Source organism: Paroedura picta, chromosome 5 (assembly GCF_049243985.1).
Source record: "Paroedura picta isolate Pp20150507F chromosome 5, Ppicta_v3.0, whole genome shotgun sequence".
Taxonomy (NCBI): domain Eukaryota; kingdom Metazoa; phylum Chordata; class Lepidosauria; order Squamata; family Gekkonidae; genus Paroedura; species Paroedura picta.
The window spans coordinates 127779562-127798848 of record NC_135373.1 but is presented as its reverse complement, the minus strand read 5'-3'; the positions used below and the strand labels follow the sequence as shown (position 1 = coordinate 127798848).

Here is a 19287-nt window from a genome sequence, read left to right as displayed (position 1 = left end):
AGCAGGGGGTTGGACTAGATGGCCTGTATGGCCCCTTCCAACTCTAGGATTCTATGACACAACTTCGCACCTAACAACAACAACACAGGCACTTTGGTTTTTCTTTCTGGTTTTGTAAACTACCAGGGGATGGATTGGCTATTTCGACAAAGAATTGTCATTGGCTGTATTTGGGTGTGTGACACAATCTATGGATGTAACAGAACTGATTTTTGCTATATCATATAAGGAGTTCCTAGTCTGAGGAAGAGGGACAGCCCTCGAAAGCTCACGCCCTGAATAAATCTTGGTTGGTCTTCAAGGTACTACTGGACTCTGAGGGGCTTTTCGCACGCCTTCAAAATCGCACAATGGTAGCCAATTGAAAACGCTACTGATTTGCCATTATGCACAACATCGTTGACAATCTGCCACACACCTGAAAACGATCTGCAAAAAGCACTTCCTTGTAGCACTTTCAGGGAAATCCCCAAAAGTGGATTCACCCTCCGGAAAGCGATACACTCCTGCAACCAATCTGCAACACTAGCGAAAAAGACCTGTGCGTTAACATTGTTGCGGTTTCTACAAAGTCCCTCCCCCTGGTTCTCTCCTCTGATCTTCCGGCGAAGCGATCGCCATTTTTTTTTTCTCCGAGCGAGCGGAGATAAACGCACCAGCGAGCCTCTGTTTAGAGGCTTCCCTGGCTTCAGTCCCTCCCCTTCAGTCACTAAGCACAAACAAGAGAAGCCCGTTTGCTGATGTATTTTCCCTTTATTTGTTACACATTCATTCAGCCGAAAATCGGGCCCGTGAGAGGGGGGGGATTTTTTTTTTTCACTCGAGGCAGCGTGGCAACGATTGTATGATCAAACGACAGCTCAAACACACCAGGCAGCTGGATGGGTCTCTCCGTTGCAACGAATCAACACAGATTCGTTGCAATGGGTCTGTTTTTTTTTTTTTTTAAACTTTCTAAAAGGGAAAGGGGCTGTTTGGGAGCATGCTAACGGCTGCCCATTGGCTCCTTGACAGCCAGGGGCGGGACGAGCTTGGCAAGAGCGCTTCCTTTCTAGCGATTTTTGCCGAGACCGGAAGCCTGTGGGAAACGCTACAAAACGCAACTGGATTCCACTACAAAGGCAGGTATGCATGACGACGAATTCCACTATTTTAAATGGCTATTTTTCATTCCTCAACCAATTTGCTACAAAGATCCCGGTGCGAAAAGCCCCTGATTTTAGGACCAACACGGCTACCCATTTGAATCTATTATTAGGTGAGAATCTGAGGCATCCCCACCCAGACAGTCTTGTCAGATGCAGGAGACACTCTTAGATAGATTCCAAAGAACATGTGTTTATTTACTGTAGCAATCAGGCAGTGGACCTCAGCAGGCCTCTCTGAGAACTCACAGTGTCTGCTCAAATTCCAGCTTAAGTAAATTCCCTGGGAAAAGTTGCTATCTCCTCTCCCTCTGGCCTTCCAACACCGCTCAGTTCAAGCCAAACTCGACCTTTGTCTTGCAAATGAAATTATACATCTTATGGCAGGACATGGCATACAGCTTTCCATGCCGGAGGTAGACACAGGGATTTGGTCCCGCATGTAGAGCTCTGCAACACAGAGGAATGGAGACAGTGAGTGACCCACGGGGCACAGGGAGGCCTGCTCTGTTGCGTTAGTGATGGTGGAATGCCTGGGCAACCTTCAGGAATGGTCGAACACCCTGGGCAACTTATGGGGATGGTGGAATGCTTGGGCATCTTTCAGCAATGATAGAATGCTTAACAACCTTCAGGGATGGTGGAATGCCCAGGGCAACCTTCAGGAACAGTGGAATACCTGGGAAACCTTAAGGGCAACATTCATAGAAGATGGAATGCTTGGGCAATCTCCAGGGATGGTGGGATGCCTGGGCAACCCAAGAGAAATCCCTTAATGTTGGTACCATATGGACAGATGACCCCTCTGAAAGGGTTTTCCATCCACCATTGTAGTTGCATGGATCTCACTCATACCCGTAGATGTGCCTTCTCACTTGTGGCCCCAGCTCCTGGAATGCCCTGCCAGGAGGGGTCAGCAAGGCATCCAGTCCCCCTGGCTTTCCATAAACTATGCAAACCTGCAGTATGCAGGAGGCCTTTTCTGCACGGGCAAGAGGGTTGCACAGAGCTCAATGTTTCACCCAGTTACTGAGAAGATTAAGGGCTTTGCTGAGGATTCTGCAATGGAGTTTTGCATATGGAATTTTGCCTTTCCTCTCAGGGGAAGCGATTTCTGTCGTCCAGGGATCAGTTGTAATTGGGGAATGTCTCCAGGCAGTGCCTGGAGTTTGGCAACTCTAGGCTGAGCCATCCTATGGGCCACAAAGCAGATTGAGGACTTACAGAGCTACAGGAACCCGAGTGCCATCTCTCAGGGTGAGGCTGGTGAGGTTGGCATATTCCAAGCCGATCCAGAAATTGTAATAACGGTGCTTGCCTCGGTATATAATGAAATATCTGCCAGATTCGTGTTTCAGGAAGTCCTGGAATGCAAAGGGACAAAGGGGAGGGAGACGGCACTGCTGGATCTGAGCATTTAGATGTGCATCCTGAAGAGGGCGGGGCTTGGGGAGGAGGGGAGTTCATGCCACAGGGGCTGCCTCCGCAAATGGCCGTCGACTTCAGGGGACCCCTCTCACCCAGAAATTGGTTGCCATCCCAGAAGATTTCTAGCTACCCGCTGGCTGATGGGAACCCCCCATCAGGCATCCAGCTGACTTGGAAGGTGAGACCAAAGTCCCACACCACAGCTGTAATGCATCATTTCAGGCACTCCCTGCAGATGTTTCAGAATTACGAGAGCAGTTCTCTTGGAGTTTTGGAGGCTGGGCTCTGTAGCATTGTCATAATCGCCCTCCCAGTCCCCTTGGGAGTGTTAAAATGGGCCTGCGGGTCCTTCCCCCCTTCCTAACCCCCACATTCCCTTTGTTTTCTGTGCCTTCCCTCCCCTCCTCCATCCCAGGGTCTTATGGCCAGTACAGACCCTCTCCCCCACTGCTGAGAGCTCTCCCTTGTCTATCCTTGGCCTTGGTTCACATAGGAGGGGTTGGAAATTTACTGCCAGGGATGGCAGAGGAAACAGACTGGGTGTCTCTTAGATTCATGCCTTATAATGCAAAAGCCTCCTCTATGGGAACTGAATTTCCAGCTTAAACTGTCCCCCCCCCCCATATATAGACCCGAGGGGGCCATTTGTGCTTGTCTCTCTCAACGTTCCTGTTCTTGTTCTTGCCATGCTTGTCCTGCTTCACCTTATGGAGCCCTTCAATGAAGACTGATTTCTTTGCTCCCCACAACAGATACCCTGTGAGGGAGGTGGGGCTGAGGGAGCTCTGAGCAAACTGGGACTGGCCCAAGATCATTCAGCAGGATGCGTGTGGAGTAGGAGTGGGGAATCGAACTCAGGTCTCCAGAATAGAGGCCGCCGCTCTTAACCACCGCCCCAGGCTGGCTTATTGATAGAAGAAGGTGCAAAATATTAAAAGGGTGGAAGGGATACTGTGAAGCCAGTGCCGACAACAGATCCCTCCTGTGCAACCCTTGATTATTTTGTTTGTTTGTTTATTTATTTTCTTAAGATTTTTATACCACTCTCCCAAATGGCTCTGAGTGGCTTACATGGAATGCCATGAGGTACATTAAAGGAGAGGACACGCAGTAATGGGTTTAAACTTCAAGTACAACGATATAGGCTAGATATCAGGAAAAAAATTTCCCAGTCAGAGTAGTTCAGCAGTGGAATAGGCTGCCTAAGGAGGTGGTGAGCTCCCCCTCACTGGCAGTCTTCAAGCAAAGGCTGGATACACACTTTTCTTGGATGCTTTAGGGTGCTTAGGGCTGATCCTGCGTTGAGCAGGGGGTTGGACTAGATGGCCTGTGTGGCCCCTTCCAACTCTATAATTCTATGATTCTAAACATCAAAGGTATAAACAACAGTTACTACACAACATGAACTGTTTCAACAAGGATGTAAGTTAAGAATTACTGCAACTGGTCCAATTGAACAATATCAGGAGGAACAATTTTAACGGAACTCCTAGGAAGGTCGGAATCATTCAGATCATTTAGAGCAGGGGTAGTCAAACTGCGGCCCTCCAGATGTCCATGGACTACAATTCCCAGAAGCCCCTGCCAGCATTCGCTCATGGGAATTGTAGTCCATGGACATCTGGAGGGCCGCAGTTTGACTACCCCTGATGTAGAGTGTGACTTGAACTATGGGAATCCAATACGGAATCTACATGAAGCTGCCTTATACTGAATCAGGACATCGTTCCAACACAGCTAGTAATGTTTGCTCTTAGGCTGAGTCTTTCCCATCCCCTCCTGCCTGGTCCTTTTAAGTGGAGATGCCAGGAATGGAACCAGGGACCTTTGGCATGCCAAGGTCCATTCCCTGAATGAAATTCCCCCATATATCGGCTTTATATGGAGTTGGATCCATTTTGCACTGTGGTCAGTATTGTCTGCTCAGACGGACAGCAGCTCTCTGGGATCTCCATCTGAGGTCATCACCTCCTGCCTGGTCCTTCTGACTGGAGATGCTTCCAGGGATTGAATCTGGGACCTTTTAAATGCCCCCCCAGAACCCTCTGAAGCTGCAGAGAGGTCTGCAGGGGGGGCATTTAAAAATTCCATCTGCATGCCAAGCAGAGGCTCTGCTAGAGACCCGTGTTCCCTCCCTACTTTTTCCCCAACAAGAAAAATGTGGAGCTCGCAGCAGTTCCTTGGTGCCACCCCTCTAGATTCCATCCCGTATCCCTCCTGTAGAGAGCCAGGCTGATCCCAGCCAGTTAAATACCATCTCCTCCTTGGTCTCCACCACTGCCAGAGTGGAGACCTGGTCCATGCAGAAGTTCTTGCTTGTCTGCCACGAGAATTTCAGGTCACTGAACATGAAGCAGAGATCCCCTTGCTGGACCCAGTTGACTCTGCACATGGGGCAGGTCCAAGCTAGGGAGAAGGAGGAAGCCATGACCATCTCCAACAACTTGCTTTGCTGGAAAGGGTCCCTTTAGATCCCCCACCCCAGAAGTACACGTACAAGAACTCCAGATTCTAGACTGACAAACCTCTCAGTATGCAATAAACTACATCAAGGGCCCTCAGTGTGGTGCCTCTGGGCATACCTTAGTCCATTAACACTTTTGGTGAGCCAGTTTGGTGTAGTGGTTAGGAGTGCAGACTTCTAATCTGGCATGCCAGGTTCGATTCTGCGCTCCCCCACATGCAGCCAGCTGGGTGACCTTGGGCTCGCCACGGCACTGATAAAATTGTTCTGATCGAGCAGTGATATCAGCACTCTCTTAGCCTCACCACAGGGTGTTTGTTGTGGGGAGAGGAATGGGAAGGCGACTGTAAGCCGCTTTGAGCCTCCTTCGGGTAGGGGAAAGCGTCATATAAGAACCAACTCTTCTTCTTTTTTTCCTGCTGCCTGCCAAGGGTTTGTAGAAAGCAGGTACAGCTCAGGTGGGGCTCATGCCCAGCAGGACTTTTGCCTGGCCATGCAAATGAAAGTAACGTTGTTAAGAAGAGGACAGTGTGGGTTTTATACTCCCTCTCATGCATCTTTCCTCTTACTCCTCTTGTGCCCTAGTCTTTGGCTGCCTTGTGTGTGGCCCTACCCCTCACCGTAGCTGTTTGGGGGTTGCACCCACTGCCTTGCATCAGGCATCGGGATGGGAGATTTGGCTCAGATAAGCCTGAAAATACTTGAATCAATGCTGATGGAGTCTTTAAATGTGCCCCCTGCAGACCCCTCTGCAGCTTCAGAGGATTCGGGGGGGGGGCATTTAAAAGGCAGCGAAAGGGACTGCTAGAGCGGCTTTGAGCAATTCCAGCCTGACAATTCCACCCTGAAGACCTGGGAAGATGGCCACTGGCCACAGTGTGATGACATTCTAGCAAGTGAAGGGTTGAACCGCTGTCCACAGCTAGGGACAGTGAACTCAAGGAATCCAAAACTGGACCTTTAGATGGCCAAAGGGCTTCCAGTTGACTCATTGCACCAATTTCAGCTGGAAAGTCCTGGCAGAGTGATGAGGTTTTCTCCACAAAAAAAGTGCACAAAGGTCTCACAACTAATCACCAATTTAGACTTTTCTGGTCCACCCAGTAGAGACGTCAATGACCAAATTGTTTGGAATGATTGTGCTGGGCAAGAGCTAGCAGAAGCAATAGAAGCTACAAAGTATTCATTCTTCTTGGTCCTTATTGCCATCTTGTAAGCATCTTGTAAGTCATTCTTGCAGCTTCATTGTGGGTTTTCCACCAATCCCGTAGCCTTCTCAGCCCCCATTTCCATTCATGCAGCTTCTGGGTATACCAGGGAGAAGGTTTGGGTCAGGAGCGGAGAGGATATCGGGGGGCTATTTTATTGATGGCTTCAGAGAGTTGGTTGTGCCAGTCCTCTATCAGCTCATCAATCAACGAGGGGCACTGGAACCCGCAGCACATTCTGGAATCCTATTAGATCTATTAGAATCCTTGAGTGAGCATAAATCTTCTCTCCATCTATACAGGGTGGGAGTAGGGTGCCCAACTGAACCTTCGGGGCAAAGTGGTGTGACCCTAGCACATGTATCCCCTGCACCAGACTGAGAGTGTCCTGGTGTCTCAATGGCAGACATCAGGTCCAAGTGGGTTTCTCTGCACAGACACTGAATTCTGCCAGGGTCATTAGCCTTGGGAACTGCAATGTCAAGGCAGTAACCGGCCCCACAAAACTTGGTTTGGCATTTGCAGGTGTGTTAGGTGGATGATACACACAGATAGCCAAACTCCTGACTGTATCCCACACTAGGCCAACACATCCAATGCTGGAATGGTTGGGGAGGGGAGTGCCCTGAAAGAGGCACTCCCCTCTTGGACCAGCATTTCTATTCCCCCCCCCCCCCCGGGCATTTTGTCCAAGATTGGTAAAGGACTGAAAACTCGGGAGGGGTCAAGTTCTTTCAGGGTGACTGTTTTGCCCTCCTGCATCCAGGTTTCACTCACACATACCAGGTCCACTTTTTGCTCAGTGAAGAAATTCTGCAGAAGGGATGTTTTATGGTTAATGGACCTGACATTATAGAACACCAATGTTGGAGAAAGGTCTGTTCTCTTTGCCCCTGCTCCTCTGTGTTTCAGGATGGGATGAATGTTAGAAAGAGTATGGGCACAGCCATCTCTGAGTTCCCATTCTCCAAGACTGTATGAAATGAAATATATGTACATGTATGCATATACATGGGGCCCTACAGACATTAGCCATGCTACCTTTGCCCATCTGCAGTTGGGTCAGAGATTCAGACAGTATAAGGACCTTCAGTCTCATCGCTTTCCTCTGCTCCCTTGACACCTCCGCCAGCTTCTTCACTTCAGAAAGAGAAAAACGTAGATGAAGATCTGAATGAAAGGACTGGACCCCCAAACTCCTGAACGTTTATGAAGATGTGTCTATTGGGAGATGGGGTTAATACAGCAGAGTTTTGTCCAGTCATAGGAGTGTGATCACAGGGAGAGGCCTTCCTGACAGTGCCACCCATCCAGGAAGCTCCTATGACAGGCACAAGAGACAGGGCCTTTTCGCTGGTAGCCCCATGGTTATGGAATTACTCCATAAATAGGTATTAAAAATTTTTTAATTTATTTTTCAATTTCTATACCGCTGCTCCTTAAATGGTCTCGTGGCAGTTCACAGGAATAAAACTGTGGCAGCCAAAAACACTTTTATTTAGGGAGATGTCAGATTAAGGCGGCGATTTTAAATTTTGGTTTATGTATTCGTATATCATTTACTCTGTGTATTTGGCTTATAGTGTGTCTGTAGAGAAGGCACCATAACAACAGCAAAATACATTGAATCATAATGACGACTACTGAACAACTTTAAAAACAGCTTAAGTATGCCGTGTTTTCAGAACTCATTTCCCTGGGGGATTTCTGGGCTGCCTCTCCAGTGGCCTATGAGTTCCCCCAAGTTTGTGAAAACTGGATTTTTGTAGCCAGCCCCCACTAAAAAAAGAAGAAGAAAAAGAGCTGTTTTTTTCTAGCCCATGTTTCCCTCCCTGAAGGAGCCTCAAAGCTGCTTCCAGTCAACTTCCCCTCCTCTCTCCCCACCACAGAGACCCTGTGAGTCTGGAAGGGCTGAGGGAGCTCTGAGAACTGGGCCTGGCCGAGGGTCACCCGGCTGTAGAAGTGGGGACTCACAGCCAGCTCCCCAGGGGAAAGGAAGTCCCCCTTTGCCTGGCCCTTCCTCACCTTTGGCGGTCATCAGGCACATCAGGGCCAGCAGGAGCAGGCAGATCAGCAGGAGGGCGAGCGTGGCACACAGCCAGTTGGGCAGCTCTGGGGACAGGGGACGGGGGAAGAGAAGGAAGGAGAGAGGCATGAGAGGAGCCAGCAAGAATCCCAAGGTGCTACAACTGAGATCCAGATTACAGAGGACAGGTCCCACTTCGGAGGGTGGACTCTGCAACCATGCCCCCACAGAGCTCCCTCCCCAAGCCCTGCTTCCTCAGCCTCCCCCCCCCGATCTCCAGGCATTTCCAAACCCAGAGTTGCCAGCCCTGATCTCAGTTCTCTGCGTGGCCACGGACACTCCAGGCAAGGGCAGACCCCCGCCCTGCCTCCCAAGAGCATGTGCAAGCTGGAACGTGCTGCAGAGCTGTTCAGCAGTGAGTCCTGGGCTGGTCCTCCCCAGTATGGAAGGCAGTGGTGGGCTGGGGAAGCTCCCTGGTGCCCTCAAGGGCCCTCATGCAGCCATGAGCACCTTCACCTTCCTGGTTCTTCTCAAGACGGTTTACCTTGTAGGGCTGAGAGGCTCCCACATCAATCCTTAGACCTTTAGAGAAAAGCTGCTGTACAAATCGCCAGTGCAGGTCCATCGGCTCAAGAGAGGCCTCTGGGGACAGGACTAAGGGCCCCGTTTGGCCCAGAATCCGAGAGCCACACACTGCTATGTGCCGAGAGGAAGCCCAAAATACCCACTTCCAAACTCGACAGCTTCCAATTCTTTTGTAAAACACGTAAAAGAATCCCGCTTGCCATTTCTGCTGCACCGTGGGAAAGCATCTTATGCAGGGAAACCTTCAAGACAGGCAGCGAAAAATGCAACGGAAATTGTTGACCAGCAGAATTGAAAGGACACAAAGACACAACATGCAAATCACCAGGAGGCCGGGCACGAGGTGTGCGCTACACTGGTCAGCCATGCTCCCTACGGTACGGCCACAAGCGGCCAGCGTAATGCTGCAGCGTCTCATCGCATTATCTCCATTATCTTTTGGACAATTTCCAAGCTTTAAAAACCAACAGCTTTGTCTTGTCAAGATAAAGTGACATAAAAATATGAAAAAAATTAACAGTCAAATGCTGATGTTTTCACATACATCTTATGCAACAATCTGATTCTCGCAACTTTTAATTACATCCTTTACAACAACTCTGTAAGGTAGGCACGTGTTGTCATTGCATATTGTAGGGAACGGTCGGCTGAGGCTGAGCAGTTCCTTAAAGCAGCAATAGGTGCACAGCCGAGGCAGATTTGAACTAGATCATGCTACCCTCCTTCCTTCCAGCCCAATACCTGTTGCCAACTTCCAGCTGGTGCCTGGATATCTCCTGGAATTACAACTCGTCTCCAGACTGCAGAGTGCAGTTCCCAGGAAGAAAACGGCTGCTTCCGGATATGATCTCCATGGTATTATTTCCTTCGGAGGTCCCTCCCCTTCCCCAACCCCACCCTCCAAGGCTGAAGCTTCCTGAGTTGGCAACTGGGCTCCAAATCTCAGAATATTTATTTATTTATTTATTTACGGTCATTTAGACCAAAATTTTAGAAGCACTGCTATACAATCGCAGTTTGTAAAGGGAAGGTAATACATTAAAAGGTTAAAAATGCGTCAACAATAAAACTTAAAAGTTCTCCACCATAAAAGCCAACATTTAGAAGCATTAACTGCCGTTGACTATTTTACACGGATAAAATGAGCCATAAAAGCAATAAAACTAGTAAAGCTGTTAAAATATAAAACAAAAGACAAGATTAAGAGGCGTGCGATACATCTACTAACCAAAAAACATAAGAAGTTCTGTGGGCCTGTTATGGCTATGCATGAGTGACCCATTCTTTCCTCATTCTTAAAGGTAGCCACGCAAATTTTGCTACTTTGCTAGTTAACAAATTATCTGTATCTGATAGCAATATTTGCAGGCGACGCTTTCTCAGAATACAAGCCCAGGCTGGCCCAACTCAACCTCTGGAGCTCTACCGTCATCAACTGTTGGCTTCCTGGCTGAGTCGTGTTTCAAGGTGAGGCCCTTCGGCTTGGCAGGAAGCTGCTGGAAGGGGCTGCCGTGGAAGAGGGATCCACCCGACACTCTGAGATTCAGCGACACGGAAGGGCTGGGCGAGAAGGACTCCTGCGACAGGATGCTTTTGGAAGAACCAGAAATCAAAGATCCTCTGGGAGAGGCAGGACGTGGGAGAGAGGAGAGCTCTGGCAAAAGAGGGTTTCTAGGGGTGGAGAGATCTGGGAACAGGGAGCCACTGGGGGAGAAGGAATTTAGTAAAGTGGAACTTCTAGGGGAGGAGGGATCCAACCCCACAGAGCCCTGGAGGCCAGAGGCACCCTGATCCATCTTATTTGTAGCCTGAGAAGGAACAGGCTTGACTCTGTTGGGTCTCATGGCAGGACTCCGTCCGGTCCTCCTCTCCAGTAGCTGGCTCCGGGGGGGCTCGGAAAGCCCTCTGAGGCGCGGAAGCTGGGATGACCTGCTCTCGAGGAGCCCCTGGCGGAGAGGTCCCGTCTGACTCCCACCTGCAGACCTGCAGCAGGGAAAGAGAGAAAGGCTCCTGAAGGAGGCTCACCTGAGGCTGACCTTCTCGCCCCACGGAAGATGGCACCACTGCGGTTCCCAACCGCCCCGCGAGGCCTGGGGGATTTCTACAGGTCTCCCCCCAGGAGAAATGGCCCCTCCGGAGGGCGGACACTCCGGCATCATCGCCTGCTGAGGGCTCTCTCCAGGCTGCAGCTGGGGGTTGGCAACTTTATGAGCCCCAAGAATAAACATTCAGAGGAAGGGTGTGGTGCCTTGGATTGCCAGGCCCCCCTGGGTAGTGGGGGACCTCCTGCCCCCCATTGTCCTGACCCACGGGCACCCAGATGGGGGGGGGAAGGAGGGAGTAAAATGGGGGGTGGGGGACCCGGAGGCGACCTCCTCCTCCTCCTCCTCCTCCTTGATTATCGTAGATTTGTTCCCTTTCTCTGCTGACTCAGCGGGGGTTGCAGCCTGCAAGGGGACGGGATGACAGTATAACCTACAAACCCCGAAGGTGGAAGAACCCAGACAGGGCTGCCGTTCGGTGCCCATTTCTTCAGCCACACAAGGGGGAGGGCCGGGAGGGACGGAGGAGTGGCCTTCCGCTGGGGAGGCCAGTGCAGATCCTTGCCGCCTCGGGGGCTACTCTAGCATTCCCCCCAAAAGCTGTGCTTGGGCCATAGTGTCTGTGGGAAGCACCTGGGGCTGTAATATCCCCTTAAAGAAAGCTCACAAACTGCCACCTACTTTAAAATGAGCGCGTTCTAAAACTTCCTTTAAGTTGTGCCCCCAACACCGAGCAGTGAGTGGGAATTACCCAAACAGGCCTTCCCTCCAGTGCCCATTTCTTCAGCAACCCGAGGGGAGAGGGGCCGGGAGGGTCCACAGCCCCGGACGAAGGAGCAGCCTGTCGCTAGGGAGGCCAGTTTGCCTCCTTGCCTCCTTGGGGGCTTCTCTGGCATTCCCTCCAAGCTCTGTGCTTGAGCCATAGTGTCTGCAGGAAGCACTTAAGGCTGCCAACCTCCTGCCAGGGGCCGGACAGCTCCCAGAATTACAATGGATTTCCAGACAACGTGCATTGCAAATTTACTTATTCAACTCCCTTATTCCACCTCTCTTGGGCAAATAACTGTTTTTGGAAGTGGACTGCGGGGCGTTATATCCTTCCAAGCCCCCCCCCCCCAAGAAAACCCCTCCCCCAGGCTCCACCCCAAACTTCCAGCTATTTCTAAAGCCAGAGTGGGCACCTCTCCCACAACGCTAGAGCTGGACGCCTACCCTCAGGAGAAGCCCATGCCTCTGGTGGCTCCTCTGGCTGCTCCCCACCCTGAGCCAGCTGGGAGGGCGGGCTACACAAACACGGGGATTGCTCGTAGATGGTGAAGATGGGGTGCCAGCGGGGCCCCGGCCCCTTGCTGTGCATGCAATCGGAGGAGTGGAAGTCCCTGGCCGTGCCTGGCAGCCCTCTCTGACGGAGGCTGGTCCGTGGCTCTGTAGAGGCCGGGGGGCTCCCGCTGCCCCCCAGGAAGGAGGACTACAGCCCCCACAATGCCCCTGCAAGGGCGGCCGGAGGGAGAGTTCCAGGCAGGGAGTTCAGTTGGGGTCTTCGGGGTCCCTGCTGAGGCGGCCGTCCTGCTGCCCGAGGGGGCCGCGGAAGCAGAGAAGGGAATAAAATGACACCGTTCAGAGAACCGATGCCCCAAATAAAATGCTGTAGGTCTGACTCCGCAAAGGGTCTTTGTTGTCTTTATGGTTAGCCCGTGAAGGACTCCCTTTGTTCTAGGTTGGACGGTCCTGTTTGCTCCTCTATCCCAGGGGTAGTCAAACTGCGGCTGTCCAGATGTCCGTGGACTACAATTGTAGTCCACGGACATCTGGAGGGCCGCAGTTTGACTACCCCTGGTCTATCCCACTGAAGAAGCTGATGCGAAACAGGCTGGGCTCTGGCCCTCTTGGGCGTTACATCCATATCTTGTGACTAGTTGTGAGGGGCCATTGTGTCATCGTGCCCTCTTGTGCCTTTTTGAAAGGTTGTGTGAAATCTTATGAAATCTTGTCTAATTCTCTCTGACCTCCTCACATCTCATCTGGCCCTTTGACAATGCACAGAGGATATTGTAGCTGAGAATAGTTTTGGCAGAGTTTGCATATGGCTATTATAATTGCTTGTATGCTTTATCAATCTGCATAATATTTTTTGCATCCGAGGTTTTCTTCGTAGGCCGTTCATTGATCCCCTGTGACAGACCTGAGCGGGACTCCGAGGAGATCTACTGCGGAGGGCTCTGGGGGTCTTCTGCGGCTCCAGGCTCGAAATGACTTGGGTGTCGCATCCCATTCCTCCTTTAAAATAGAAGCCCGGCTGATTGGAAGGATTAGGCGATCCTAGCCATGTTACCTCCTGGCAAATAGAAGAAATGGAGATAGTGACAGATTTTATTTTCCTGGGCTCCAAGATCACTGCAGATGGGGACTGCAGCAAAGAAATTAAAAGACGCTTGCTCCTGGGGAGGAAAGCTATGGCAAATCTCGACAGCATCCTAAAAAGCAGAGACATCACCCTGCCAACAAAAGTGCGTTCAGTCAAGGCTATGGTATTCCCAGTTGCAATGTATGGCTGTGAAAGTTGGACCATAAGGAAGGCCGAAAGTCAAAGAATTGAGGCTTTTGAACTCTGGTGCTGGAGAAGACTCTTGAGAGTCCCTTGGACTGCAAGGCGAACAAACCGGTCAGTCCTAGAGGAGATCAGCCCTGACTGCTCCTTAGAAGGCCAGATCCTGAAGATGAAACTCAAATACTTTGGCCACCTCATGAGAAGGAAGGACTCCCTGGAGAAGAGCCTAATGCTGGGAGCGATGGAGGGCAAAAGAAGAAGGGGAAGACAGAGAATGAGGTGGCTGGATGGAGTCACTGAAGCAGTAGGTGCAAACTTAAATGGACTCCGGGGAATGGTAGAGGACAGGAAGGCCTGGAGGATCATTGTCCATGGGGTCGCCATGGGTCAGACATGACTTTATACCTAACAACAACAACAACAAAGCCATGTTACCTTGGCTGATTAGATAGCTGAGGTTCTATCATGAACTGCTGCAGACCTCAGATCCTTTGGATTCAACTGAGATGGCAGCGTGTCCTCATTCTCTGAATAGTCTTCCCGGATCTCCCCTCCCTGGAAAAGACCAGGGCCCATTTTGCACACAATAGATAATGCACTTTCAATGCACTTTAGAAGTAGATTATCCTGTCCCGCCAATGTACATTGGAAGTGCAGCATCCCATGTGTGCGGAACGAGCCCAGTGCTAAGAGGAGGATAAGAGTGGACTGACAGTGCCCCCCCACCTCTTGACCACCCTCCCTTCATCTCAAGAACAGGCAGCAGCGGCCGATTTGACCAGCTAGGGGGAGCAACCAGATGTGTCCGTCCTTTCATAGGGCCAATGGGCCAGCTCAGCTTCAAGGCCTGCAAACCTACTGATTCTGTGAAGGTTCAAGGGTATGGAAGGTGACAGTGGATGAGCGAGAGGGTTGGGAGTGACCTGCTTAGTGCAGGAGGTTGGACTAGATGACCCAGGAGGTCCCTTCCAACTCTAGGATTCTAGGATTCTAAATTCCGTCTAAACCTCCGGAAGAAGTTCCTGACAGTCAGAGTGGTTTCTCAGTGGAACAGGCTTCCTCGGGAGGTGGTGGGTTCTCCATCTCTGGGGATTTTTAAACAGAGGCTGGAGAGCCATCTGATGGGGAGGCTGATTCTGTGAAGGCTCAAGGGGGTGGCAGGTGACAGTGGCTGAGCGACAGGGTCGTGAGTGTCCTGCATAGTGTAGGGGGCTGGACTAGATGACCTTCCAAGTCTATGATTCTATGATTCTATGAATACTGGTAAGAAATCTTAATGAGGAGGCTAAACTTTGCCCTCTTCATGTCCCACAGCATTATCTTCATAGTAGGGTCCGTGGGTAATCGGCTGGTCATTCTCCTCCTGGGTTTCTACATGAAGAGGACAGCCCGCACAATCTGGTTCCTTAACCTGTCACCAATCATAGAATCATAGAATCATAGAATCATAGAGTTGGAAGGGGCCATACAGGCCATCTAGTCCAACCCCCTGCTCAACGCAGGATTAGCCCTAAGCATCCTAAAGCATTCAAGAAAAGTGTGTATCCAACCTTTGCTTGAAGACTTCCAGTGAGGGGGCACTCACCACCTCCTTAGGCAGCCTATTCCACTGCTGAACGACTCTGACTGAGAAAAACTTTTTCCTGATATCTAGCCTATATCGTTGTACTTGAAGTTTAAACCCATTACTGCGTGTCCTTTCCTCTGCAGCCAGCAGAAACAGCATCCTGCCCTCCTCCAAGTGACAACCTTTCAAATACTTAAAGAGGGCTATCATGTCCCCTCTCAACCTCCTTTTCTCCAGGCTGAACATTCCCAAGTCCCTCAACCTATCTTCATAGGGCTTGGTCCCTTGGCCCCAGATCATCTTCGTCGCTCTCCTCTGTACCCTTTCAATTTTATCAATGTCCTTCTTGAAGTGAGGCCTCCAGAACTGCACACAGTACTCCAGGTGTGGTCTGACCAGTGCCGTATACAATGGGACTATGACATCTTGTGATTTTGATGTGATGCCTCTGTTGATACAGCCCAAAATGGCATTTGCCTTTTTTACCGCTGCATCACACTGCCTGCTCATGTTTAGTTTACAATCCACAAGTACCCCAAGGTCTCGTTCACACACAGTGCTACCTAGAAGCGTATCCCCCATCCAGTAGGCATGCTTTTCATTTTTCTGACCCAGATGCAGAACTTTACACTTATCTTTATTAAATTGCATCTTGTTCTCATTTGCCCATTTTTCCATTGTGTTCAGATCTCGTTGAACTCTGTCTCTATCTTCCGGAGTATTTGCCAGTCCTCCCAATTTGGTGTCATCTGCAAACTTGATGAGTAGTCCCTCCACCCCCTCATCTAGATCATTAATAAATATGTTAAAAAGTACCGGGCCGAGCACCGAACCCTGAGGTACCCCGCTACTCACCTCTCTCCAGTCTGATGAAACACCATTGACAACAACTTTTTGAGTGCGGTTCTCTAACCAATTCCCTATCCACCTAACGATCTGAAAATCCAGATTGCAGTCCTTCAACTTATCCATCAGAACATCATGGGGAACCTTGTCAAAAGCTTTACTAAAATCCAAGTAAATGACATCAACCAAATTTCCCCGATCCAGCAAACCTGTTACTTGGTCAAAAAAGGAAACTAGGTTGGTCTGGCAGGACCTGTTGGAGACAAATCCATGCTGACTTCCTTGGATCACCAAATTGTCCTCCAGATGTTTGCAGATCGCTCCCTTTAATATCTGCTCCATTATCTTCCCCACAACAGAGGTCAGACTCACTGGTCTGTAGTTTCCCGGGTCATCCTTCCTCCCTTTTTTGAAGATCGGAATAACGTTTGCTCTTTTCCAGTCCTCCGGGACATCTCCAGTCCTTAAAGAGGTTCCGAAGATGATGGACAAGGGCTGTGCAAGTTCTCTGGAAAGTTCTTTGAGTACTCTCGGGTGCATTTCATCTGGACCAGGGGATTTGAACTCATCCAGTGCAGCTAAATGCCTCTCGACCACCTCTCTATCCATGTTAACCTGCCACCCAGACACTATCCTTTGGCTACAGCCATCTCTAGATGTGCCTAAACACTTAGACCTGTGGGAAAAAACAGATGTAAAATAGGCACTAAGCCTTTCTGCTTTCTCTGCATCTTTCGTTAGAGTTTGTCCATCCGCACCCAACAGCGGGCCTATTGCCTCCTTTACTTTACGTTTGCTCCTCACGTAACTGAAAAATCTTTTCTTGTTACAATGGGCTTCCCTGGCCAATCTTAGCTCACTCTCAGCTTTGGCCTTTCTGATGATTGATCTACAGTGCCTAGTAACCTGTAGGTACTCTTCTTTAGAGCTCTGTCCTTCCCTCCATTTCCTGAACATTTTCCTTTTCTTTCTTAGTTCCTCTTGAAGTTCTCTGTTCATCCAAATAGGCTTCTTAGAGCTCCTGCAGTGTTTTCGTCTTTCTGGAATAGTCATTGATTGAGCATGCAATAGCTCTTGTTTGAGTAGCGCCCACCCTTCACATGCTCCCTTCCCTTCCAGCATTCTCGTCCATGGTATGACACTCATCATGTCTCTGAGTTTATTAAAGTTTGCCCTACGAAAATCCAACATCCGCGTCTGGCTACAAGCTTCCTTGGCTCCCCATCTCAAAAGGAATTCTATGAGGACATGGTCACTTCCCCCTAGGGTCCCCACCTCCTTCACCTCATCCACCAACTCTTGCCTGTTGGTCAGTATTAAGTCCAGTATGGCTGAACCTCTTGTGGGTTCATCTACCATTTGATAAATGAAATTGTCAGCCAGGCAGGTCAGAAACTTGCATGACTGAGGACGCTTCGCAGAGTTTGTTTCCCAGCACACATCTGGGAAATTGAAGTCACCCATGATGACAAGGTCCTGCCGTTTGGATATTTTCTCAAGCTGCTCACAAAGTGCAGCATCCACATCCTCTCGTTGGTCAGGCGGTCGGTAGCAGACACCAACCACCACACTGTTTGTTTTCCCCTCGCTTATTTAACTTTGCCTTCATCAGCTCCCTTCCGCTGCGAATCCCCAACAATGCCTTGAGGCTTCATGGGCCGTTTGGCAAAGTCCATGGCTTACCTCAACCTCTGTGGTTCCACCTGGAGCTCTACGCAGGGTCAAAAACCCCAGTGGAATTGGCTCACCTGGTTCCTGTCCTGGGCGGCTTGGTCCCTGGCCTCGGCCTTCTCTTTGCCAAGAATCCATTTCAGACAGACCCCCGTGTCCCCCATCAGCTTCTTTAGCTACGGCCAGAGCTTTACGAACGCCATGATCAGCCACCACGAGATGCTGCTAAGCCAGTACCTGTTTGCCTCTTTCATCCCCGTCACATGACGATCGCTCCTCACCTGTACACTGATGAGGGGCAGGGAGGCGGAGCACCGTGGGGTCATCAGAGCCAGGGCTGTGACCTTTTATCTGTGCTGGCTGACCTATCCTGTCCTGTCTTCACTTTCTTTGAAAAGCAGGACCTAGTGACGGCTACAGTGCTGACTGTTGGAGCCTCCTTGTCCACTGGTTTGGCTTTTGCCAGTGGCTGCATCAACCTCTACGTCATCATAGGGTACGACTTCCACATGCGGCCAAGTCCTTCCGTCCTCCCCACCTCTTTGGTGAGGAGAGAAGCAGCAGCGTGCTCGAAACCGAGGACAGGACTTCATGGGAGACGGATGGATAAGATTCATAATAAACCCCACTGTTTTTTTTCTCCCAAACTCTCTCAGAGCAAGGTCATTAAATGCCTTCTTCCATAACTTACGTATTTACTTATTTACTTTGTCCATATCCCCCTCCCGCCTCAATGGGGACCCAAGGGGGCTGACAAGATTCTCTCCTCTTACCACAACAACCCTGTGAGGTAGGAGGGCCTGAGCGTGTATGACTGGCTCAAGGTCAGCCAGAAAGTTTCTGTAGCAGAGAGGGGATTATTTTCCCACCTCGAGTCTTCTTATTGAGACCTTGATGGGGGACGACTTGTATTTAGCCTACAGTCCACTTGTGCGCCGTGATCTTGTTCACACATGCTGCTACCCAGGAGTGTATCCCCCACCCAGTATGGATGCTTTGCACTTTTCTTGCCTGTTTGGTCACTTGAAGCGGCCCTTAAAGGGGTCCCCTTGAAAGCAAGGGGCAGTCTGGGTGGTCTGCTACCTCCTGACAAAGGATGTGTCAGAACACCCCTTTGTAGAGACTTTCCAAATGAAGCAGAGGTTACGTATTCTTTCTCTCTCTGAGCTTTGGAGAGAGGGGAGGGGTGACGTTCCTCACTTGCTCGCTTCCCTTCAAATGCGAATTAATCTAGCCTGGAATTGGGTATAGGGAGGAGGCTTCTTCTTCCCGGAATCCCCGAGGACCCAAAGGACCTTCCTGTGGAAGGGGGCTGAGACTTCTTGTTCCCAGCAGGACCTGGGGGAAGCCAGGTGGGAGGGGACGGAGAGGATATATTGCCTACGGACCACAGGAAGGGAGGGTCTTTCGCCTGCTAACCACCAAAGTAGGAGGTTGGTCTGATTTGAGGTGGGCAGCCATCTTGGGCCACGTGGCTGCCAGGGGAGTGCTGAACATGCCATAGGACCTTGGAACCTCTTAAGCAAGGTGGCTACTCCACATTTAACAACAGGTCCGTTTTTTTTTTTAAGCAGAGGGACAGAAGGATTGTGTTTTCACCCCATTTCTTTTGACTCTTTTGCTTAACTCTTTGCTGTTCTGAAGACATGCTTATAAACTCTGTTCTTTCAATAAACCTTTTACAAATTTGAAGGTGGCTGTGGTTCTCTGGCCCATAACAAGCTCCCCTGTCTCGGGAATGCTATTTCAGTGCAAGC

The 19287-nt window shown here is 50.2% G+C and overlaps 2 protein-coding genes across 3 annotated transcripts in view; one reads left to right on the top strand and one right to left on the bottom strand.

The window, feature by feature from the left end:
* Window positions 1–19287, top strand: part of LOC143838714 (lithostathine-like) — a 228311-nt gene that overhangs the window by 85150 nt on the left and 123874 nt on the right. The window lies entirely within an intron of this gene.
* Window positions 1319–12409, bottom strand: LOC143838706 (uncharacterized). Of its 2 annotated transcripts, none has more exons than XM_077340472.1 (7): window positions 12111–12409; window positions 10283–10839; window positions 8271–8357; window positions 7287–7385; window positions 4828–4979; window positions 2370–2509; window positions 1319–1595 (listed from the first exon to the last, which is right to left on the bottom strand). In XM_077340472.1, the coding sequence occupies exons 2-7, from the start codon at window positions 10698–10700 to the stop codon at window positions 1475–1477; spliced, it is 1017 nt and encodes a 338-aa protein (XP_077196587.1). In that variant the 5' UTR covers window positions 10701–10839; window positions 12111–12409; the 3' UTR covers window positions 1319–1474. The 2 variants fall into 2 exon arrangements, with proteins under 2 accessions (XP_077196587.1, XP_077196588.1); XM_077340473.1 differs by lacking the exon at window positions 12111–12409 and adding an exon at window positions 11340–11559.

Excerpts from the sequence above, each read along its gene's own strand:
- LOC143838706 (XM_077340472.1), bottom strand. The coding sequence starts at position 10,700 with ATGAGACCCAACAGAGTCAAGCCTGTTCCTTCTCAGGCTACAAATAAG. Across the intron at positions 4,980-7,286 it reads CCAACTGCAGATGGGCAAAG|CTTGGACCTGCCCCATGTGC; the intron begins GTAGCATGGCTA and ends CCTTCTCCCTAG. Across the intron at positions 2,510-4,827 it reads TGGAGACCAAGGAGGAGATG|GACTTCCTGAAACACGAATC; the intron begins GTATTTAACTGG and ends TTTGCATTCCAG.